Source organism: Thamnophis sirtalis, unplaced genomic scaffold, assembly GCF_051295495.1.
Source record: "Thamnophis sirtalis isolate CommonGarterSnake01/CBP01778 unplaced genomic scaffold, rThaSir2_p1.2 scaffold_5, whole genome shotgun sequence".
Taxonomy (NCBI): Eukaryota; Metazoa; Chordata; class Lepidosauria; order Squamata; family Natricidae; genus Thamnophis; species Thamnophis sirtalis.
In genome coordinates this window covers 23,782,547-23,808,587 of record NW_028261385.1, presented here as the reverse complement: position 1 = coordinate 23,808,587, position 26,041 = coordinate 23,782,547, and the positions used below count along the sequence as shown (strand labels likewise).

Genomic DNA, 26,041 nt, shown 5'->3' with positions numbered 1-26,041 from the left:
ACACTTTGGTATGATTGTATGTAGTGACCATTTTATATTAGAAAGATCTTTGTATTCAAAACGGATCAATGATGTAAAGAATAAATGATATATACATGAATTGAAATACTTAACCACTATATGGATTAATTATTAATAATGGGAAACCATTCTTGGATTTCTGGATGATTGGTGACATTATGGTTAATTGAAAATATGAATGTATATTATAAACTAATGGGAATTTTTTGTTCTAATCTTCGCTTTCCCCCCTTAGAGATAGGTGATACTATAATACTTTAAAGACGCATTGTTTATTTGATAGATAATTATGAATTCAAGGAAATAAGGATTGTTACAAATGAAAGAATATTAATGGTAATTTGAACACATAATGCTCAATGACAGTGAAACATTCAGTCATGTTTAATGTAAACCAGTGATGTTAATCCTAAACTTAAGAATTGATGCACAAAAACTTGTAACCAAATGACATGCTTGATGAAATGGAGGAAAGTTGTTCTTTTTTGTTCTCTTGCTTTGTTATGTATGTGTTGTTTTGTTTTAAAAGAATAAAAATATATTTTAAAAAATAAATAAAATTGTACACCCTTCTAACCCTTCTGACGGGCTCTGAATCCAATGGTGATATCCATTTTACTCCACTGTTCACAAGATTGTTTCCACCAGCATGGCGCATCGTTGTGTTTATATTCTATGCTTATTTTCTGCAATAGCCGGTAGCAAATACACCAATATACTATTGTTTATTAAGTCTGAAGTGCAGAATATACTGCTGGGTTTATAGCTTTCTGATTGTGCTGTTGCAGTGAGAGAGTTTATCTATAGAATGTGAATAACAGAGAACAAAATTTCTGTCCCTGATTTTGTATACAATACGAAGAAAAATAGCTCCTAGAATTTTGAGGCTTGGTCCTTCACTGAATATAATTTCCATTTTCTCCCCTTAGATTCTGATCCCACTGAGTCTATGCATGAATCAGAAATGCACTACTGATGTTTAGTTTAGTTTAGTTTATTAGTTTTGTATGCCGCCCACTCCCGAAGGACTCCTCGAGTGGCTTACAATAAAAAAAGAAGGGGATAAATAAGACAATACAACAAATTAAAATTCAACAACATTCATAGTTACAGTGGGGCAGGATACTTCAACAGCCCCCGGCCTGCCGGAGCAGCCAGGACTTAGTGGCTTTACGGAAGGCCAGGAGGGTAGTAAGGGTCCGGATCTCCACGGGGAGCTCGTTCCAGAGGGCTGGAGCTGCAACAGAGAAGGCTCTCCCCCAGGGGGTCGCCAGCCAACATTAGCTGGCAGATGGAATCCGGAGAAGGCCTAGTCTGTGCGATCGAATCGGTCTTTGGGAAGTAATTGGCAGGAGGCGGTCTCTCAGGTACCCAGGTCCGATGCCATGTAGGGCTTTATAAGTAATGACTAGCACCGTGTCCGGAGACCAATGGGCAGCCAGTGCAGCTCGCGGAGGATAGGTGTAACATGGGTGTACCTAGGTGCACCCACAATCGCTCGCGCGGCTGCATTCTGGACTAACTGAAGTCTTCGAACACTCGTCAAGGGCAGCCCCATGTAGAGCGCGTTACAGTAATCCAGTCTTGAGGTCACGAGGGCGTGAACTGATGTGTAACTGTTTCATCAGTATCAATACTTAAATTGTTATATGTGTGTTCCACTGTTACTCGATGCAAAGTTACATCCATCCTAATACTAAACTTTGAAGTACCAGGGTAATGTAGTTGGACTTGCTGGAACAGGGAAACAGAGATTCAAATTCATGTGCAGCCGTGGAATCTCATGGGTACATGTCTGTTTAACACATAAAGCTATGTTACACTGCTGTGGCAAGTTTTGCTTTTGTCTTATTAATAGGTAAAATTGCTCATTATAAACTAGCGTGACAGCAATATGGCTTCTCTCACATACTATGGGTAAAATAACCCTGACCTAGTAGTATGGTTGAATTCAGACAGAATTTCTTAGCCTATGCCACTATTCTATGTTGCTGTATGGATACAATTGGAGGAGAATATTATCCTGTCATAAACTCTTGAAAAAATGTTTTGGCAGTGTGACTATTATTATGAGATAAACCCAGGAGCAAAACAGAGCACACAGCACACAGAGCTTTTGGACAATTAATAGTGGTTTATTTACATATATACAGACATAGTATACAGACATGGTAGATAAATCCCTTGCCACTCAGCTATGGATACAAAGAGAGAAAATGAGATACCCTCTGATGGCCACCTATATTTATAGACACTGAATTGCTGAACTTATTGCATCAGTTTACAGCTTACAACCTTACATCAGCTGGCAGCTATTAAATCCTCAGGACTTGACAAAAAAAGATATGAATCCAATGAGTAAATGAAAGACTTTGTATTATTAGCATCAGAAAATAGCATAAATGGAGCCCGGCTTTCATGCATTTTCCAGTTCCTGTCCTTTTTCTGAATGGTTGAGAGAAGCAAAACCAGCATTCAGCCCCATTTGAGAAGATTCCTTGCTTATTGTTAACCAAAAAATTAGGTATTGTTTTTAAAATAATATCTAATCAACCACTAAACAAGCCAACAGGAACCTTGAGTTATGTTGTTGACATGTTTGAGAGGCCATAATAATACCATTTATTAACTAGATTTTGTTCTTCATCAGGATGCTTTATTCTGAGGTGGTGCAGTGCAGTTGTTGGATTCAAAATATTTTACTACTGGTTCTGTGGGTGTGGCTGGGGAAGGATACTGTAAAATCTCCATTCCCTCCCCACTCCAGGGGAAGGTTGCTGCAAAATCCCCATTTCCTCCCGATCAGCTGGGACTCGGGAGGCAGAGAATAGATGGAGGTGAGGCCAGTCAGAGGTGGCATTTACTAGTTCTTTGAACTACTCAGAGTTTCCACTACTGGTTCTACAGAGCTGATCAGAACCTGCTGAATACCACCTCTGTTGCCGTGGTGTCAGCAGTGGGATTGGAGAAATGACCACATGTGTGATGACATCCTTCCGAGGTGGGTAAAATGAGGACCCAGATTGTTGGGGGCAATAGGCTGACTCTGTAAACCACTTAGAGAGGGCTGTAAAGCACTGTGAAGTGGTATATAAGTCTAAGAATTGCTATTACACTTGTGTCATCATCTGGTTGTTACTATGGTGTTTTTTTTTAATGATACTGTTAGTACTGTAGATGCTTTTGCTCAAACAAGAATGTGTTTAGAGAAAAGTACTGAAGTTAGGAGTGTAGCTTCTAGGAGAAAATATTCTTGAGATTGGTGTTTGCATGAAAAAAAATTAAGCTTTGCTTAAGATGCAAAAGTAATAAGAAAACCTGAATTACTTAACTGTATTTACAGCTAAGAGTCTGTAGTGTTTGAATAGAATTAGGTCAGAGACAGAAAGGAAAAAAAAGAGAATTAATCTGAGAGGGGAAGGATGTGCTGACGACCATAAGAATATCATCAAACTAATAAGAGGCATGTTATAGAGAGACATGGAAAATAAATGTTTTAGTCAAGGAAAGGAGATAAAAATGTGCATCATGTTCTTGCAGAGGGCGAAGAAGCAGGACGCTGCTTCCTGTCAGTCAGTTTTTCTTGCTACGTGCTCTTGTTAAGTTTCTGTCTCTTTGAATTGTAGAGAGAGTGAAGAGGGGAAATGTGCAACCTATTAGATCAGCCTTCCAAACAGATTGAAGCTGCAATGCCTAGTTGCAGTCTTGGCATTCAACCGGAAGATCCCAGGCTGTAAAGGTAGTTCCTGATTTAAATGAGCCTGGAATTTTGGTTTCTACATCATTAACAACAGTCATCACAATTGTTAATAAAACCACATGTTTGTAAGTCTGAATGCAATGGGTGAGTTTTCTGCTGGAAAACAACACAAAAGTTGCATAAATGTGAGCCATTTGCCAAGTGAAGTGTGATCATGTGACCATGGGAATGATGCAGCTTCAAGGATGGGATGAAAGTAACTTTTTTTTTAGTCCATTGTGACTTTGGTCCTTAAGCATTAAGTCAAGGACAGTGGCATCACTTTCCTACCTTGCTGTTTGGGGAACCATTGCATAAAGGTTTCTCTATCAATCAGAATAGAGCTGGAAGGTCTTGGAGGTCTTCTAGTCCATCCCCCTGCTCAGGCAGGAGACCCTATACCATTTCAGTCTGGTGGTTGTCCAGGTCATCCTTCTTAAAAGCCTCCAGTGATGTAGCACCCACAACTTTTGAAGGCAAGCTGTTCCACTGGACTATTGTCTTCACTGTTAGGAAGGTTCTCCTAACTTCCAGGCTGGTTCTCTCCTTGATTAGTTTCCATCCATTGTTTTTTGTCTTGCCTTCTGGTGCTTTGGAGAATAGCTTGACTCCCTTTGCTTTGTGGCAGCCCGTCAAATATTGGAATACTGCTATCAAGTCACCCCCAGTCCTTCTTTTCTCTAGACTGGCCATACCCGATTCCTGCATTTTTTCATCATATGTTTTTGTCTCCAGACCCTTAATCATATTAGTTGCTCTTCTTTGCACTTTTTCCCAAAGTCTTTTTTTTTTGTAATGTGGTGACCAAAACTAGATGTAGTATTCCAGGCGTGGTCTTACTAAGGATTTATAAATTGGTACTAATACTTCACATGATTTTGATTCTATGCCTTTGTTTATACAACCAAGGATTGCATTAGCTTTTTTTAGCTGCCACTACACATCACTGGTTCATGTTTAAGTAACCGGCCACTAAGAGACCGGCCAAAGCCGCTCTCACAGCTACTGTTTTTGAGCCAGGTTTCACCTAATCTGTACTTGTACCTTCGGTTTTTCCTGCCTAGATGTAAAAACTTGCTTAACATCATCATTTAATGACCTCATAATCCCTTGCGGGGTGGAGTCTGGGCAGCTCAATTGAGCCAGCAGAGTGTTTTAATGGCCAGATGCCATTCCTGTTGCCAATGAGGAGCTTTGTTCAGCAGATATATTCTCATTGTGCCCAGAGATAGAAATATCTGACTCTAACTAGGATCGAACTCACAGCCTCCTGATTGTGAGGATTGAACATGTAAAACCTTGCTTATCTCCACATTAAATTCCATGTTCTTGCATAGGGTCCATTGTTCTTTTCTTTTACTATTATAGTATGGAAACATGTTCCTCTAAGCAGAACCAGATGATGAGTAAGAGAGTTAGAAGTCTATTTCTTCCATGCTCAGCTGAGATGCTGCAGAAATGGCTGGCAAGCATGCTGAAACAATGGTTCTTTCTCTTCAGAGCACCATCCATTTGGCCACAATGCCTGGGAAGAATGAGCAAGAAATAGAAGTAGGAAGAACAGTTCTTTTTCATTTGCATTTTTGTTTTCAAAAAGAGAAAAGGAGATGGAGTCATTGACTCCAATCTTCTCTGCAGGCAAATGCTTGTCATTTCCTCCGCTCATCTGCTTCTTCGTTTCCAGCGTGGCATCCATATGTTCACAGACACTTATCTCAGAACTTGTAAGACTCCAGCTTATAGTGTTTTGAATTAGAAAATGAAAGGAAAGGAACAAAAATGGGAGACCAGCCGGCTGAAAATCAAAGCACCAGCCTGTAACATAATCTGCATTCCAAGGATACTTCTGCATCCCAAATACATCCCAATTTCCAGAGAATTCTTGGAAAATAAAATGGCACAAGACTCCAGTGCTTTCTTTGGCAGAGATCCCATTTGTCTACAAAAAAGACAAAGGGTAGGTTGAACTGAGAAACAGCAATCTGGGAAACTAAAGATGATAAAGACCCCTTTGCCTTCTTCTAGAGTTGGGCAAAAGCATGATCCAGTCCAGCATAGAGACACCACTGTACTTGAGAGAGAGAGAAGCGGGGGGAGAGGGACACATAAATGAGAGAGCTGGAGGGACAGAATGAGAAAGGGAAACGAGAGAGAGAAGGGGAGAGAAAGAAAGGAAAGAAAGAAAGGAAAGAAAGAAAGAAGGAGAGGGCGGGAGGGAGAGGAAAAAGAGAAAAAAGAGAGGGAGGTAGAAAGAGATAGAGAGACCCATTTCCCACAGAAAACACCCTGTGTGTCATGTGACTGGGTGGGAGTGACATTGAGTTGACCATGCCCACTCAGGTTTGTGTCTCTCAGTGTTTTGTTTTCTGTGGGAAACGGGTCCAAATGGCTCTTTGAGTGTTTAAGGTTGCAGACCCGTGGCTAGTGGTTAAGAGCTTGGGCTAGAATCTGAGAGACCATAATTTTCCAGTCCTGCCCGAGGCACAAAGCCACCTTGGGTCAATCTCTCTTTTTCTCTTTCTCTTTCAGCCTTAGGAAGGAGGCAATGGCAAACCACTTCTAAAATCTTGCCAAGAAAACTTCAAGACCAAGCCCAGGCAGTTGCCAAAACTCAAGACTGACTTGAAGTTGCCAAAAACAAAGAAACCAAACAACAACAACAATAGTTGGCATGCTCATACAAGATCTGAATCAGCTTTCCTAGAGGTGCCCAAACTTTGCTGGCTGGAGAATTATCAGAGTTGAAGTCCACAAGTCTTAAAGTTGCCAAGTTTGGGCACTGCTATAGGTTTTTTTTTATGACTCAGCATGGATAATGATGGCAGATACTCTTTGCTTATGCCATACTTTCAAGATTCCAAATCTTTCTACCAGCCCACAAAGGTGGAGGATCTTTGCTTTACTTCTTCTTTGCATGTTCTGTTTCTTAGGTGATGCAATGAAAAGAATGAAGCTGAGCTGTCTAGATGCATTAGCAAAACGCTCTTTTTTGCCTCTTTGCTCACCTTTGGTCAATGATTGATATGGTGGGAAGGATATTTGAGATCAATTGCAGCATTATATAAATCACATATTTAAAAGATTGATTCATGGAACACAATATATCGGCCTTTGTTGATAGGCCAATAGTATGGTATATCTCACAATGGAACCTCACCCTCTGTTCTTTCAGTCTTTTGTGTGAGCTATTTTTCTTCTCTAGCCCTTTCTCCTATCAGCATTAATAGCAGTTGTGACCATAAAACAGAATGTTTGTTGTGGGTGTATTTATTTGGGGAAGGTTACAATCCACAAAAACAATAATAAAACCAAGTAAAATAAATAATATATTTGTCAGAAAAGGTACTGTAAAACATGTTTTATTTATATTTTACATATTTATTATTTTTATAACTCAAGGCAGCTAACATACTTAATACCCCTTTCTCCTCCTATTTTCCCCATAACAACCCTGTGAGGTGAGTTGGAGTGAAAGAGAGTGATTGGTTCAATGTCACCCAGCCAGCTTACATGCCTGAGGTGGGACTAGAACTCACAGTCTCCCGATTTCTAGCCTGTTGCTTTAACCACTACATCAAACTGGCATATTAATAGTAAACAGTACACCAATAATGATAAACTAGTAAATGTAATATTAATGGAGAAATATAAGACATCCCTTGAAACATAATGAGTGTGAAGTCTCAGAAATAAAAGGAGAAGATCATTTCAAAGAATGAATATCACAACAGAGAAGACCCTCAACACTCCCTAATTTTTATATATAGAATAGAATAGAACAGGACAGGACAGGACAGGATAGGATAGGATAGAATTCTTTATTGGCCAAGTGTGATTGAACACACAAGGAATTTGTCTTTGATTCATATGCTCTCAGTGTACATAAAAAGACATGAAAAGATACATTCATCAAGAATCATAAGGTAAAACACTTAATGATAGTCATAGGATATAAATAAGCAATCAGGAAGCTATCAGTATCAATATAAATCACAAGGGTCATTGTGAAGATTCATCTATGCAGATCTGAATGTTCTGTGGATATGCTCTTGGACAAACTAAACATTAATGCTATTTAAACATCATTACTAGATCTTTCAAGTTCACCTGTTAAGCTGTAGGTAGCCCATACAGTTGTAGAGGAAAAGTGACAAGTGCTCTTTAAAGGATGCGCTACATAAGATTTGCAGCTATGTTGAGTATTACCAGTAATTTCCCTGCTGTCTTCAAAGCAAACCTCCATAGGGCACATGGCCGTTGTTAAAACTGGAGCTTGGAGGACCGTAGCTAAGTTATCTGTGTGAAAGAAAGAACATGGCCCCTGTTGGCAGCTAACCATCACAACAAAATGTACATCATGATGCCACAATGCAACTTCATGCAACCTTTTGTACTCCTTGCAGGCAAGTGCCTAAGGGGGAGTTTGCATTACGGCCTTACAATGGATTTTCTCCCAGGCAGCAGGGTATGACAAGATGGCACCCCAATGGTGTGGTTGAACCTTGAGGGCTGCGTTCCGTAAACCCAATCCCCACAAACCACTTTAACGGCAGGGCACGCTTGAGTCGGAGTAGGGGAAAGAATGCGAGTAGGATGGCAACGCGCCTTTTTTTTGCGCCCAAGGATCCTCTCAGCCAAGGTGCTAAAATGATGGCGCAAGATAAAGGAAGCTGTCGCTTCCTCTAAATCGCGCACGTTTTATTTTCCCCGAGAAAAATGCCTCCTTCTCGTATGTGCCCCGTCTCTCCCAGTGGCACCATAGGGGAGAAGAGCCTGCTGTTGATTCTCGGTTGGCCTGACCTTCCCCAGGAGGCGATCCAGGGTTAGGGTTCGTCTCAAGGCCGCCAGACGCGGGTTTAACCTTCGGCGGAGTTTTAAGCAGACGGAAGATGCGCTCGGAAATACCAAGGGAGGTGGCGGGGCGGCAGTTGCGCTCCACGGACTGGCGCTTTCCCAGCCGAGCCCCCTTCAGCGGGTTTGGCATAAATAAGTAGAGTCCGCACGTGCCTGCGCCATCCACCCGTGGGCGTGGCGCAGCGTGGCGCGTAAAAACTCTCTCTAGCAAAGCGAGGGCTGGAGACGAGCAAAGCGGCTTGGCTTCCAGGAGCCGGCAGAAGGAGGAGGGGCTGCCGCGGCTGCTGCTGCTTAACCGGCTGAGCCAGGCGAGCGAGCGAGCGGTTTCCTTGGCAGGCACCGAGTATGGCTTCGTCGCAAGGCAAGGTTGAGTTGAAATTCGCCGACTGGATGGCAAGTTTGCCCGCAAGCATCCACAGCGTGCCGCTGGCAAACCTGGCCATCCCAGGTAAGAACCGGGGTCGTAGGGGAAGACGGGGAGGGGGCATTGTTTGCTGGTTGTTGGATGTTTGGCTTGGTTTCATTGGTGGGAAGCTGAGAGACGGCTGAGTCTTGATCGAGCCTTTGCTTCTCGGAAAGGTGACATTGGACGCTGTCTCCGTGCAGCGCCTGCTATCTGATGGGGATTGATCAACGAACGTGATGGCGGACTGGGGATCATGACATACCTCCCCGTTTTATAATGACGGTCTGTCTCTTCGAGACATCCCCATCTTGGGCTTCTGCTTAGGTAGATGGTCACGAGATTTAAATAGGAGTCATATCGCTATCCATGGTGCTGAAATATTGTCCGATCTCCGAGATCCGGCGTGTATTCCGAGAACAAGAGAAGAAAGTTAACGGCTCATGGACCATATATTTATAGCCGTCTTTTCCGGACTTTTAGGGCTGCATAGATCGATATATCCATAACACTCTGGAAGGGTCCCACGAAGTGATGTGTGTCTTTGCTTTGTCCACACAATATATGTTTTCTTTTCCATTCATTACACTTGCCTACTGTTCTGTGAGGATAGCAACTCTAATTCAGATTAGATATCCAAAATCTCACTATTTTTCAGTGTGCCCTGAACAGGACACATCAGTATGCACACATCACATCCTACCCCATCACTCTGTTTATCCAACTGGGGAAGTTCTGTATTTGAACAAGCAGTCAGCTAATGTTATGCCCCTGACACGTGAAGTTAAGATGAAAATTTAACCATTATGAAGTTGGTAGATTGACACATTTGCTTAACCCTGCAGTGATTGAGTAATGGATGTGCATGTTAAAAAGGTGGGTGTATATGTATGTATCAGGTAGGGGAACAAGCAGTTCAATCCGGTGGTAAAATACAACTGGTTGGCAAAGGCTTTTGAGATTGCTACTCTGGTATGCTACATACCATAAAACATGGACAATCTGTTAGTATTCAAAATAGATGACCAGGCACCGCTGTCATTTCAAAATTACTTACCAGCAAAATTCTATTTCTCTGTTGAAGGTCTTGAAGGAAGTTTTGTCTAATTTTTATCTTACCTGGCAGGATTGTTGTGGAGATAGTTTACTATAAATTTTATTATGTTCTCAGAGAATGGAGTAGAATGCAATTATTGCCATGATTGTGCTGTGAGCGTTTTTTCTTCACAAAAAAGTCAGCTTCCAAAAATAGAAATTTTCTTAACACATACAGACATGCAGAAAAGGATGGGGCTAGTTATCTGAATAATTGAGATTTTGTTGTTGTTGTTGTTGTTGAGTTTGTTTTATTGTTCTTTCTTGTTCATCAATGCCTTGAAAAATCTCCTGGTTTGTATCACCTTGAATTTTTTTCTGTGAATATCTAGATACTGCATACAGGTCTAAATCCCAACCACTTCAGCTTTATATCTACATAAATAATAAATAATTTTGGTATACCTTTTAAGCTGCATTTATGAAAATCTCTACGTGTTAGGTGCATATTAGATCCAAATGCACAGTGCACAACATTTGTAATCCCGGAGGATGAAAAAGGTATTTAAAGAATGCATGTGTGTGTGTGTGGGGGGGGGAGGTTAAGTAAGTTTCAGCCTTGTGTTCTATATGATCTGGAAAAAGGATGTGTTTTTTAAAATTTTGTAGACTTTAGGCTAAAAACAATGCTTACTTGTTTACTGTAATCAAGAAAACAATACAGACCAGTTAGAAGAAAATTGTACATAATTATGAAAACAAATGATACTCCAAATATTTCCATGCATTTTTGCTACTTCTACTTAGTAAAGGCAAAAAGAAGACAAAACAGAAGTAAAATTAGATGGCTTCTGCGGGAAGGATATATTTTAATATATTCTCTTAATGATTAGCTGATTTGAAAAGAATTTGTTTGCAAAAAGCATTTTGACAGAAAGGGGGAGGGAGAGAGAGAAACCTTTTGTATTCTGTAGTACAAAGGAATTTTCTGTTAATTGCTAATTGAAATCTAATATATGCTAATTGAAATCTAGTGCATGCAAATAGGTTAATTGCTGTGACATAGAAAGTGGATAGCTTGCTGATTGGAGATGTGTTTATTTGGCTAGTTAAATTTGAAAACAAAATACAATTATTTGCCTCTCTTTTACGCCCGCCTCCCATCACAATGTTTTTTTTTAAAAAAAAAAAACATCTCAAGCACTACAGTTAGATAACCTTTTTTTGATCACTGAGTAATTCAGGTGGCAGGACTACAGTGAGGAGTAAGTTTATGGTACAGCATGAACGGCATTTCACAATAGAAGATGAGGCCATCTGTGGGTGGTTGGCATTTAATCTTGCTGTTGAACACACTCCAGACATGTCATAGCTCAGTTGTAATGCACCTGCTTTGCATGCTAAATATCCCAGTTTTGTTCCTTGATGTCTCTAGGTATGGCTGGGAAAAGCTGTAGCTGAAGAAATCATCAGCTTAATCCATGCTGAGGAGCTAGGCTTGATACACTTTCAGAAAACAAGAGAGTTCCTATCAAACTGGGAGCCCCTTTCGAGTCCTTTCAGAGTAGATTGCTCTGGACAAGAAACAGGTGGAACTAATACATGAGATTACTCTTAATTTTGAATGATAATGGCAAAATATCGCTTGAATCTGAGAAAGACTCATGTTGTTTCCTTTGATGGTTCTACTAGGCTCTGAACTCCTAAGTATAAGGTGTGTGTATGTTCATGGGAAGTATTGTAACTGGAAGAAATTGGATATATTAGTGAATATTTTTACAACTCTGTTGCCTTTTGGGGTGGTTCTCTGTGCAAAACAAGAAGTGCTAGATTGAAAATCCTTTCCCCCAATCAAATGCTGATTATATCACTGTCTGGAACTGGTTGCATTTATTTCCTTATTTCCTTCAGTTTTTTTTCTGACTTTGTTCTCTAAATAGAATAGAATTCTTTATTGGCCAAGTGTGATTGGTCACACAAGGAATTGGTGCATATTCTCTCAGTGTACATAAGGAGAATAAAATACATTCATCAAGAATAGTAAGGTACAACACTTAATGATAGTCATAGGGTATAAATAAGCAATCAGGAAACAATCAATATCAATATAAATTGTAAGGGTACAAGCAACAAAGTTACAGTCCTGCAGTCATAAGTGGGAGGAGATGGGTGATAGGAATGATGAGAAGATTTAACAGTAATAGTAATGCAGCCTTAGTGAATAGTTTGACAGTGGTGAGGGAATTATTTGTTTAGCAGAGTGATGGCATTCAGGAAAAACCTGTCCTTGTGTTTAGTTGTCTTTGTGTGCAGTGCTCTATAGTGTCATTTTGAGGGTAGGAGTTGAAACAATTTATGTCCAGGATGAGAGGGGACCGTAAATATTTTCACAGCCCTCTTTTTGATTCATACAGTATACAGGTCCTCAATGGAAGGCAGGTTGGTAGTAATTGTTTTTTCTGCAGTTCTGATTATCCTCTGAAGTCTGTGTCTGTCTTGTTGGGTTGCAGAACCAAACCAGACAGTTATAGAGGTGCAGATAACAGACTCAATAATTCTTCTGTAGAACTGTATCAGCAGTTCCTTGGGCAGTTTGAGCTTCCTGAGTTGGCTCAGGAAGAACATTCCTTGTTGTGCTTTTTTGATGACTTTTTGATGTTATGTGTCCATCTTAGGTCTTGAGATATGATAATTTGTTGGACCATCGTACACTTCTCATCAGACAGGCTCTTGGACCATAGAAATGATCTGAAAGTGACTGAGAAAAGTGACTTCGTTGCAAAGCCACCCTTGGGATTTCATTCCATAAACACTTATTTGAATTGACCTTGGCAATATCGATAGCACCTTTTACTTCTCTTTCATTGGGGGTAGCAAAAGATAATTCCCTTTTTCTTATGGCACTTGCAATCATTCTGAGGTCCCCCAGGGTGTGTGTGTGTGTCAAACTGAGGTTATCAAAAGCAGGAGGAGACCTGAGAAAAAAGAGCTTGATGTATCAGTGCACTCTACCTGTACTTACCTGGGAGTAAGTTCCTAGGGATGTGAGTGGATTACCCTTACTTAACATTTATGGAACTATACTGAAAGAGTCTTCTGCCAGACCAAGCTATACAGACACAATTTGGGATTGATTTAAGTCTTCTGAATTTAAACAGGATAACTGGACTTGACCCAATGATTGCATAGTTAATTATTTAAAACTTTATTCTATCTATGAATTTGGGAAATTATAGTCCCAACATATTTGAAGAGCACTCAGAGAGCATCTTTTAAAAAGCTGTGTTATTGATGTTTGACTATTAAAATAGATCCCAGGGTTTCTCCAACTGCTTTGCAAAACTCTTAGCTACTTTTGTCACCAACAACAAGATTGGCCCAAAGTCACCAAGAGAACTTCCATATTTTTGAGAGTTGAGTAGAGTCTGGATCTCAACCATTCCGACTCCAGTATGTAACCAGTACACAGTCCTCGACTTGTGACTGGTTGCTTAGCAACTGACCAAATTTATGACTGAACCTCCCCAAAGGTACTTATGATCCAATCCTGACCCAATTCTGATGGCCGCTTCCCACAGTCACATGATCACATTTTGAGTGTCAGGAACTGTCCCCCATTTATGGCCTTTTGCTGTCACAAGCAATCTATGACATTTTTGCTGAAAATTAACATTTACTTTAAATAGTTCATGGGTTTGCTTAATGACCACTGCATTCACTTAACAACCACCACAAAGGTTGTAAAATCAGGTCAGCTACTGTGGATTACCCTTTTTATTTCCACTATGACTTATGACCATAATTGCCAGGCTCAATTCAGTTGTAAGTTTAGGACTACCTCTACTTAAATTGTGATGTTCATGGGTGTGTTTGTTCCTGTGGAGATTGTTTTCATTAAATATCTGTCTAACTTTCCCCTGCATATATTTTAATTGATCAGTTAATATACTGATCACTTTTAACTTTAAATTTAGAGAGAATATTCCCCGCAAGAAAGTATATTAAAATGATGCTGAAGTTGGTTACTTATTCCTAGTTTTGCTTTCATGAATGATTTTTGAGGAGATTCAATGAATCCATACACACATATAGACACACACACACACACACAAACACAAAGAGAGAGTAATAGGTAATTCATATAATGCTGAGTCTAATATTAAGCATAGTTTTAGCCCCCTATCGACAGCTAGTTATTCTGTCCTTTAAGTAAGTCTTCTAATGAAAGCATTTTTTTCTTGTGCAAATCAGCATTTCTGTCTCCTCCCCCTGCATGTGGTGCCCTCTAACTTCTGAATTTCCCAGTCTTTGGCCATGCTGGAAATTCTTGGATTTAATGTCCCATAACATCTAGAAAGTGTTCAGTTAGGGAAGGTAGGTATGTTCTATAAGACTTGCTTAGTGGTTTACTTCTTTAAACCACTGTCTATAGCTACCTATACAGATATAAAGTCTGACATATTGTTTGATTATTATTTGATTATTATTTTTATGTGTGTGTACGTTTGAGTTGGTATTGATTTCTGAACACTGCTTGGACAAGTTCCTGCTCCTCTGTGGAGATTCTCAGTCATCCAGGTCATAGTTCTCTTAAAGGTGTTTTGTTAAAAGGAAATTGGATTGTTTTTTCCTGAGCAGGAAGAAGATGATATTTTTGCTTCTCATCTTGGAGGAGAAGTGAAATGTCTTCTTGGATGATCCAGCTCCTTGGATGAGAAGTGAACCATCACCTCCTTTTTCCTCAGGGAAAAAACCCAGTCCAATTGCCTTTTGAAAAAGCACCTTTGAGACAAGCCCTGGCAATTTTCCTCACAAGATTTTCAGATTTTCTGCCCTTGCCTGATTTCTAGGGCTGAGACAGAGAGGGATTGGCCCAAGATAATCAGCTGGCCTTGTGCCTAAAGCAGGACTAGAAATCACAGTCCCCTGGTTTCTAGTCCAGAGTATTAATCACTACCCCAACCACACATTCCCTTTCAATTTGATAAAGGTAAAGGTTCATCTCTCACATATGTGCTAGTCATTCCCAACTCTAGGGGGCAGAGCTCATCTCCGTTTCAAAGCTGAAAAGCCAGCACTGTCCAAAGATGTCTCCGAGGTCATGTAGCTGGCATGGCCAAATGCCGAAGGTACACAGAACACTGTTGCCTTCCCACCAAAGGTGATTCCTATTTTTCTACTTGCATTTGTACATGCTTTCGAACTACTAGGTTGGCAGAAGCTGTGACAAGTAGCAGAAGCTCACCCCGTTACACGGCAGTAGGGATTCGAACCGCCAAACTGCCGACCTTCTAATCGACATGCTCAGCATCTTAGCCACTGAGCCACCACATCCCTTTGTTTGATAGTTCCTTGTAAATCAGTGTGCAACCTGGGAAATGTACCCTATTTCTCATCTTAGATTCTTTTTGCACACCATACTTCATGGGTTTATTGTGACAGCTATGCTTTGATTCTATTTGGCTCACTTTAAAATTTTATATTCTGCATTTTTATTTAAGTAGATGATAACTGCAGTTAAGGATATTTGTGCGAGTTAGACACATACAGAAAGATCTCTGCAAGTTTAGGAATTTCCACATGTATTGCTTTAGATTTCTTATCATATCTGCATAGCATGGCACTCATCAGTCTCACTGCTCATTGATATATTGGTTTAGGGGTCCACCTTGACTGGGGAATGATAGGAATTGTAGTCTGCTCAATTGTGAGGAAATTGGGTACTCCTGTGATCAATTGTGCTATCTAATCTTGCTAATGCTTTCTTGTTATACTTTTTTTTTTCTTTTAACACATTTAATATAGTGATCATTCATAGAGTGTAGAGAGCAAAGAGGATGGCCTTGAGGGAGAGGGGGGAGATCTGTTGCCATAGCAATGAGGATGAAAACATCACTTGAGCTCAAACAATGAAGGTATGTGTAAACAGCTCAGATAGACACTCTCCCCACTCCCTAATTCACCTGAGTATAAGAGAGGGAAGAGGTGAAACATAATCAGGATTGAAAGATTTTGTAACTACAGTCAATATCAATAAAAGTAGTTTTAATCTTAAAATGAGATGGATTTCTTGGTCTGATTTACATCTTAGGGACAAAATCATACCAAGACCAATCAGACTATGCTTACAAAGGGCACAATTTGTAGTCCAGTCATAGTGGAAACTCAACAAAATTAAATATTTTTAGATAGTCTTCTCTGCCTTAGCATGTGGCTGCACGTACACAATTTTTATTTTACTTAGTAAAACTTAATGTAGTACCGCAGGCTACTTCTGCTGACTGCCAGCTCCCTGCAATTTGGCAGTTCGATTCATACCAGGCTCAAAGTTGACTCAGCCTTGCATCCTTCCGAGGGGGGTAAAATGAGGAGCTAGATTGTTGGGGGCAATAGGCTGACTCTGTAAAGCACTGTGAAGTGGTATATAAGTCTAAGTTATTATTTGTTTAGCAGCATTTTATGCTACTCCAGGATAATAACTCTGATGATAAGCCTAGCATTAATAGATTAATATGGCAATCCAGATATGCTAGACCAATTCACCCCAATCGTGGATACATCCTTTTATCGCTTGTTCTTATTTATCGTCACTGAAATCAATATATTCCTGTGGCAGATGTTAAATGTGTTGTTACATCAGGAAAGATGTTGATCTCAAGATTTACATAGCAAGAATTGAATTCTAGCTTTGAACATTATCTGCATCTGTTGTTACAAGAAGAATAATGTACATAGGACAAGCTATATCTACAGCACTAATGGATTTCTCTTGACTGATTCAATATTTAAGATGTTTCAGGGTAATAAAATACAGTTGGTTCCTGATAATTCACTGCAGTTATGAATACTGCTTGTTCTTTGGCCTTAGAATTAAAAAGAGGGCATGGCTTTTAGCAGCAGTGATTAGCAGTGCACCAAAGCCTATATTTATCCAATCCACACGCTAAAGGTAGATTGTACCTAGCAAGGGGTAGTCTGGATGTCTCAAAGCTGTAATATATTTATCATTAAAAAAGAAGATGTATTATGAGTGAGTTTTTCCTTTATTTTGCACCATCCACCCCCTCCCCCTGTAAAATAATGACATTTACTGCAACTGTTTTATAAAACGCAACTGCTTTGCTGAATATACAAAGGGATATTTTGAGATGCTGTCCAGATTGAATAATGGGTTGGCAAAATTATAGAGGGAAATGAAATGCTGAGGACATGGACAATGATTATATGGATAACACACATATGCAAATAGTTGTTGTCTACGAGGTTACTATTCTTGCACTTATAGGAAGCTGATGAACACAAATGTTACATTAAAAAAATCCAGTTTTTGATCAAGTCCCAAGAGAAAGAGCGGAAAAAATTTACAGCTTGATTCAAGAATAGCAACTTTATGATTCTGGAAGACTGAAATTTGGCATTTGAATACGGATTGTCCTTGACTTACAACCATTCATTTAGTGGAGATTCAACCTAGAAATAAGGAGGAACTTTCTGACAGTGAGAACAATCAACCAATGGAACAGAAGTTGCCCTCGGAAGTTGTGGGGGCTTCATCCCTGGAGGCTTTCAAGAAGAGATTGGATTGCCATTTGTCAGAAATGGTGTAGGGTCTCCTGCTTGGGTAGGGGGATGGACTAGATGGCCTGCAAGGTCCCTTCCAACTCTGTTAATCTGTTAAGTTATGAAGGCACAGAAAAAAGTGACTTATGACTGTTTTTCACTCTTACAGCCATTGCAGAATCGCCATGGTAACATGATCAAAATTTGGACACTTGGCAATAGTTTCATATTTATGAGGGATGCAGTGTCCCAGGGTCATGTGACTTTCTGACAAGCAGTGGGAAAGCTAAAGACCTGGCTGTTCCGACAGGCCTGGGGCTGATGAGTTCCTATCCCCACTTTAATTTTGTGGCTGTTGACTGTTTTTAAATTGTTTCCGTATTTTGTTTGCTTGCCTTTTGCTTTTTTCTGTATTATTCCCTTCCCTTTTGGTTTGTTAGCCGCCCTGAGTCCCTCCGGGAATAGGGCGGCATACAAGTGTAATAAACTTTGAACCTTGAACCTTAAATTCACTTAGCAACCGTGTTACTAATTTAACAACTGCAGTGATTCGCTTAACCATTGTGGCAAGAAAGGTCATAAAATGGGGCAAAACTCATCTGACAACTATCTTAGCAACAGAAAGTTTGGAATCAGTTGTGGTTGTAAGTCAAGGACTACTTATTTTGCTGGTTTTGCTGTCAAATAAACAGCCATTTATTTCAAACTTCCAGATGAGAGAATTTCGACCTAAAGAATTTTCACCATGGCTGTGCTGTCTGGAAATGTCTGGGAATCAAATTTTACACACGGGGAGCAAAGAACTTGTCAATAGAACTGGCTTGATTGCCTCACATAAAATTCAGGCATGGACCTCTTTGCCTGTATGTGTGATACTGTCAGGGTTTCAAGTCCCCAACAGAAGCAAAACTCCTAGACATGCATCTTCTTCAAAGTTCCATTTTATTAGAGATGTCATATTGGTACATCTGGGAAAACCCGAATCTGAAAGCCCGCTGGGTTTTCCCCATCCAAAAGAAATTCTCCCTTCCCTGCACCCACATATCCTTCAGATGGCCGAATCATGTTCCTGTCCCGACTGGATGGGCTTCCCAGTCACATCTCTCCAGGTGCAGGCTGAACATTCTTGACTCCCAGAGGAAAGAATGTTGTTAAGGCTATATATCTCACCCTGTCTCCATCCAACCCCCCTCCCGTTTCCCACAGCATGCCCGTCCACCCAGCCCTGAAGATCCAAAGAAAAAGATGGCCTCCAGGGCTGACAGACACATGTTGACTAAGTAGTCGGAGTTGGGCTTCTACTACAGGAGGTGATGGCACCCCATTGTCAGCAGAATTCAAAATGGCAGTGATAGCTTCTGAGAAGAAAGCACTTCAGCCTCCATCCCCAATCTTCCAAAGATGGCTTCAGATATTGGGGTGGTGATTTTTTGGGGGGCATTTTTTTGGCATGTTGAGTGATGAGGTTAAGAATGGAAATACAATTAGGAATCCTCCTTCTGCTCTGATGCTCACCCTAACTATAAACTTAATGTCAATAAATAAACAAAACAAGATCGAAATCAACCTTATCCCAGTAATGTAATTTCTCTTCTAAATGCTCAGAAAATGCTCTCTCCAAATCTTTGCACATTGCTGGTCAAAATAGATAAGACGGTAACCAAACAGCATGATGTAAGATCCTGCAAAGTTAGTATTCTTTACAAGTTTGTACACTCAACAGAGTAGGGGATTGTTTGCAGGATGGCCAATTGACCATTCAGGGGATTTAAGTATCAGACTACAATAGTGAAGCCAAGAGTCAAGTCTTGACTGAATCACAAAGCTCATAGAATTGTATCAGCTCCTCTTTCTCAGTCCTATTTAACTCAAAGGGTCCTTTCTGTGGAGATGAAATGAAAGAAAAGCCACTCTGTGAACCCCAGAGGAAAAGCAGGCTATAAATGAAATAAATAAATAAATAAATAAATAAATGAATGAATGAATAAATAAATAAATAAATAAATAAATAAATAAATAAATAAATAAATAAATAAATAAATAAATAGATCTGCTGCCATCTGTTTCCCTTCTTGGAATGGATGGAGGTGACTAGGAAAGATATACCATGCTGAACACACTACACTCATCAGTCCTGCACTTTAACGTGGGTGGGTTAAAGTATAACATGTTTCAGAAACTTGAAATATAGCAGGCTTTTCCGACTGGTATCCATAGGTGGGCTTGTGAATCATACCAATGCAAAGTTTTAACAAGATTTGTTCAGAGAACTAGCTGCAGTTCTGTCTAATGCTCAGCAATCCAACAGCAGTCCTTCATTACAATGGAGATGACTAGGTTCTATTTCTGGATAAGTTCAGTGGTGAAATTTACTGATTCTGTGGGCGTAGCTTGGTGGGCATGGTGTGGCTTGGTGGGTGTGCCTTGATGGGCATGGCAGATGAAGGATACTGCAAAATCTCTATTCCCATCCCACTCCAGGGGAAGGATATTGCAAAATCTCCATTCCCATCCCACTGTGGAGCCAGCCAGAGGTGGCATTTGCCAGTTCTCTGAACTACTCAAAATTTCCGCTATCAGTTCTCTAGAACCTGTCAGAATCTGCTGGATTTCACCCCTGGATAAGTGTGATTGGGATTTTACCCTTCAAGGAAAAGGTGCTTTTCCAGATGACTCTCTGCTGTTCTTGGTATCTAATTGTAAAGCCTTTTAAAAGCTTTGAGAAATACAATCTATTTTCATAATATGAAAACATTGAGCCCAGCCTGCTTCCTTAGAACATTGCCGCCCCATTACTACCTCGTACAGTTTGATAAGTAAGTTGGAATTTATATCCACACAAACAAGCTTTGAGCTTCTTGATTGAAACATTGTGCTCACTTATTTAGGAATAAATTCACTTAGCCCAATTTATAGCTGAAGTAAACCTGTGCATATTTATTTGGAATGAAATGTTACACATTTTTTTTCCTCCCAAGTCATTTTGTATAAGCTTCACCAAACATCAGATATGGGTTTGAATTTGGGGAGATGAAACACTAAGAAGATGAAGAATGACTGCCGAGGAATTACACATACAGTTTTCCATAAGACTTCAGGGTAAAGTTTTATAGCAGATCGTGCAAAACCCATGTATGAGCTTATTTTTATTCCTGCTTTCCTTTGGGAAGCAAAAATTAGTGAAATGGTCGCTTCCCTCTAGCTCTAATCAGTCATCACGATTATTCTGTGAAGTAGAATAGGGAAGAAAATATGACTGGAGAGAGCGATATGGTTGAAGGGGACAAGTGCCCCTTTAATCTAATGGGCTGTTTTCTAGGAATTATGGCTTGAAATTATATGGATGTAATTTAACACAACCAGAACTCTCCAACTTGGGTGAGCTGGCACAAAACTGTTATAAATACCATACTGGTTTTGAGTTCAACCTTTATGAAAAGACATTCGTGGGGTTACCTTGATGTGCCCAATAAAATGCATCCATTTCTCATCAAAGACAATTGATGACCCCAACACATATTTGCCTTCTGCTTCCATTGTTTGCTAATTGATTCATTTCAATGATGTCCAGTCCCTTAATTATGTGCTCCACTGATGCACATTTCAAGGACTTAGCACGAACAGAGTAGTTTTGTTGCTAATAGAGAGTTTTTGTGGGAAGAATTGTCTGGTTGGCCCTTGTTAATCATCTGCTAGAGATTTTGATATTAAAATTAATAAACTCAACATCAGCCTGGCTCCAGACCCTTGAATAATAACCTTCTTTCATATGGAACTAATAAGATCAGTGATTATGACATCCTCAATGAAAGTTAACACAATACAAGGACCAGTTGTCCTCAAGGTCAGAGCTCAGCTTTCCATTCTACAGTCTGCAAGAAGCTGGATAAAGAAAAATGGCCAAGAGAGAGACAGGTGGCAGGATGTGAAAAAGTCAACACAGTACAGAGGAGAGAAGCAGATAAATGAAGCAGTTGCTACCTGTTGCCCAGAAAGAAAGAAAAAACCAATTGCAGAAGGTTGAGCAACCATGAAAGCAATTTCTAGTAATTTCAGTAAGCTAATTTCTAATTAGACTAATTTCATGCAGGCTATGACTTCTCACCTTGTGTAGCTCAGTTTGTTTGCTTTGAGCTTGGCAGTTATGGTTTTCAGAATTGTACCACCTGGGATCCCATGGTCTCCCTCACAGGTCATCTAGAGATAACAAAAACAGAGGTGTTGACAAGTCAAAATGGTGGCCATGACTATGCACAAATACCAAAGCAGTTGGGTTTGAATGGTAGAATTGAGGCTGCCATTTTAACTTTTGTGAACCCCTGTCAATGACCCTGTGCTAAAAGTCATTATTACATTGGAATGTTTAATGCGGCAGGAGGAAAACATTTTTAAATACACAGCTGCAGAGTAATTCCCTCTACTTAATTTTAATAAAATGTAAATGAAATTAATTTTTATCCTGACTTTCAGCACTATTTTTTTCAACAGTGTCCCTCAAGATTTCACTGGAAACTCTAATCTAATCTAATCTAGTTCTCTAATCTAGCTCTCGATCCAGAAAAATGTGCCCAATTTTCCAGATGTGGCTTATTCGATAAACCATGGTTAAACAATGATATGGTACAACAGAATGTATGAATCCTATGGAGAGTGGGGGAAAAGAAAACAATGTGAGAAAAAGATAAAATGAGAGAATATCAGAAAGACAGAATGGGTGGTCCTTGCCTGATTTTTAACTATAGCTCCAATGTTATGTATCTAAGCCTCACCCACCACTAACATATAGATTTTTTGAGATCTATAAATGGTTGCGTTCTGATCTATGTGGATTACACTCACCTGTAGGAGCGTAATGTGGGTGCAAGAATTAAAATAGAGGATAAAACTTTGATTAAGACATAATGCCTTCTTTTCAACAGGAACAACTACATATTTTAAGCTAGTACATACTCAAAAATGAGTTAATCAGGAAAAATAAACTTTAAATTAATGTGATGAACTGATTACGCATTATAGAACGTATCACATATTTATTTGCCAAAGAAAAACGAGCACGGAGTAACATTTTGGAGTGTTATTGCGAAAGATAGAATAGTATAAAATGCATTACACATTGGGGGAAACTAATTATTTAAATACATCTCATCATGCCAATAAATAAATGAAAATATTCCATGAATTCACTTTTCATTTCTGAAACAGTCGTCCAGATTTTATGTGAAAAAAAAATTCAGGAACATGATTCACGTTTGGCATTTAGTACAAATTGCTAGTATTATTTATGCAATATTAATAACTTCTTGGAAAATCTTCCTTATGTTCATTTTTATTGTAATTCCCCAATCGAGTTTCAGATGGACTTTTGAATAGTCAGACCAACTTCCCGTGTGTGTCTGGGACATGGGTGGGAATGATATTTGAAACTTATATTGCTAGGGGATGTTAAATGAAGAGGAATTATTTTTTCTGAGATAATTCCAAGCTCTTTTTCTGCCTGAAACGTGCTCCTATTGCATAATTGTGGCACTGTCTTTTTCTTTCTTCTCCAAATCAACATCTACATCTTCACAAAGCCTTAGGTACACAAGCATAATTCCTGGCTGCAACCATAATTTAAGCCATTGAGTGTAATAGCAATAGCACTTAGACTAAGTGCTAAGCTCAGTTTCAACTTAAGTTAAAGTGCCAGAAGAAAGCCATAATAAGATATTAGTAATAGCACTTATAAACCGCTTCACAGTGCTTACAGCCCTTTCTAAGTGGTTTACAGAGTCAGCCTATTGTCCCCAACAATCTGGGTCCTCATTTTATCCACCTCGGAAAGATGGAAGGCTGAGTCAAACTTGAGCCTGGTGAGATTGCAGGGAGCCAGCGGTCAGCAGAAGTAGCCTGCAGTACATGCACTCTAACCACTGCGCCACATGGCTCTTATAATCCATTCTATTTATTTAGTTGGTCTGAAACATTCTGAAGAAAGAGCTCTCCAGCCTACCTTTGAATACAGGTACCTCTCAATTTACAACTGTTCAGTGACCATTTGAAGTTACAACAGTACTAAAAAAGTGACTTATGACCCGCCCTTCGCACTTACAATCTTTGCAGCATGATCACATCACCAAAATTCAGATTCTTGGCAATAGCAATAGCACTTAGACTTATATGCCACTTCACACAGTGCTTTATAGCCCTCTCTAAGTGGTTTACATAGTCAGCCTATTGCCCGCAACAATCTGGGTCCACATTTTACCCACCTTGGAAAGATGGAAGGCTGAGTCGACCTTGAGCCAGTGAGGATCGAACCCCTGGCAGTCAGCAGAATTCGCTTGATGAAGCATTCATGAATCACTTAACAACTATCGTAATTCACTAACAATTGTGGCCAAAAGTTGGACGTGATTCCATTAACAACCATCTTGCTTCACAACAGAAATTCTGCTTCCAATTGTGGTCATAAATTGAGGACTACCTGCACTTGGAATGCCTATCTGGATACTGAATTGTTCTTACTGTTATGTGTTGTTTTTTTTTTAAAGAATCCATTGATATCTGGCTTCATATAATTTAACTCCATTATTTCATATCCTACTTTCTGGAATAATGGAGAACAGGTCAACATTCTTCTGTGCAATACTTTTTCAGACATAGTACTTGAAAAAAATTTCCCCAGTTGTATGTTACCTCAAAGTCAGTTACACCCCTTTCTCAAAACCTCTTGATACGATTTGACGTGCTGAGCCCTGAATAGTCTTCTTTACATTCATTCTACTTTGTTTGAATCCATCCATAAAGAGATCATCGGCTTATCCAGGAGTAGGCCCAGCATTCAGTAGGAATGTCCTGTAAATACTCTACATTAGAGGTGTCAAACTGAAGGCCTGATGCCCAGATTCGACCCACTGGATGCTTAGATCTGACATGCGGGGTTGCCCTGGAAACAGCGGACAGGTCCGTGATGCCTCTGCCAGGGAAAATGGAGCTTGGGAGCCCGTTTTGTTTGGCAAAACACTCAGGCCACCGTCTGCGCTTTTGACATGAGTAATGTCAAGCTGGCCACGCCCACCCTGGCCACGCCCACCCCAGCCCTCTGAAGTCAAAAACAACCCTGATGTGGCCCTCAATGACATCAAGTTTGACACCCCGGCTGTACATGTTCTATATTTTGACTTCTTTTATTTATTGTTTCATCCTTCTATGGAATTAATTTTACAAAGGGTTCTTTTCTTCTTATAAATCACACTGGGAGTGTTCTTGCTTCTTTTCTATCTTTCTTTTTAATTACATTTTAATTCTAACTCTTCTTTTGACACCTTCAAATTTCTGTTGTATATTACTTCTTTTTCTGTATATTACTTCTTAGGCTGATTATTTTATAAGCTTATATTTGGCCAAGATAATTTTTTTCTGGGGAAGTTTCACGAACAGCTGCTTAGCCATTCAGGGGCCAGTGAAGCATGTAGAAATTATATCATTTCACTGCTTAATATTGCTTCCTATTATAATATGCTCACGGAGGAAAAAAATGTTCATTTTCAATAACTGAAAATTTCAAAACTGATTTGCACAAAGATTTTTCTCTAGGATTCTGTTTCCTTTTTTTTTTTTAGCTCATCCTAAACAGATCCTTCCATTGTCTTTTCTGTAGTTGCTATAGTTAACATGAATCAATGTTGGATTAAGAACATCTGCACTGAAATTCCTAAGCAAATATGATGTGCTTTGGAAGTGATTGTCATAAATGTTTTACTGTTGCTTTAATGACGCTGAGGTTTATGTATTCTCCCAGAGTTTTTTAGTGCAGTTATCCAACAAACATTTTGATTTTATTTGTTTGCTTGTTTACTACCCATGTTACCTAGGGGCATCTCTAGGCATTTTGCAACAGATTATTCTTAATGATGGTTAGGAAGATCTGAAAATAACTTTATTCTGATTACAATATTCTTAACCGTGGCTTTTTGAAACAAAGACAATTCCACAAACATGCTTTGCCTGGGTAAACTATAGCTAATGGTATCAACGCAGTTTGTCTAAACTGGGGTTAGCTGAAAACTGGAAAAAAAAAAACCTTCCAAACTTTCAGCCTCCTTGGCATAGCAAAAAAGAAATGGGATGCATGCATTTCCGTGGTTTTTGTATATAATGTGAATGCACAATTTATTAATATCTCTGTCAAGCTAGGATAACCTATCAGAAAATAAAATGGCACCCGTGGTATGAATCTAGTAAAAATATAGAAATATACACTTTGGGCCAATTTTCCCAGCGGTGGGTTTCACATTTTGTTATCACTAGTTTACCATGCTTGCACGCCCGCTCATTCCCCCATGCACCTGGTCTAATATACATGCGCTTTGCTTGCACGCGTGCGCCTTCCACATATGCACCCAGCTTCAAAAATGTGCCTAAATAAGATGGAATAGAGGCGGGGC

At 39.7% G+C, this 26,041-nt stretch overlaps 1 protein-coding gene across 1 annotated transcript in view; it reads left to right on the top strand.

The window, feature by feature from the left end:
- The first annotated feature begins 8,879 nt into the window (after positions 1–8,879).
- PLCXD3 (phosphatidylinositol specific phospholipase C X domain containing 3) overlaps positions 8,880–26,041 on the top strand; it is a 90,955-nt gene continuing 73,793 nt past the window's right edge. Inside the window, exon 1 of the mRNA XM_014069409.2 lies at positions 8,880–9,062. Coding sequence (XP_013924884.1) covers positions 8,960–9,062 — 103 coding nt within the window. The 5' untranslated portion in view covers positions 8,880–8,959. The remainder of the gene's footprint in view (positions 9,063–26,041) is intronic.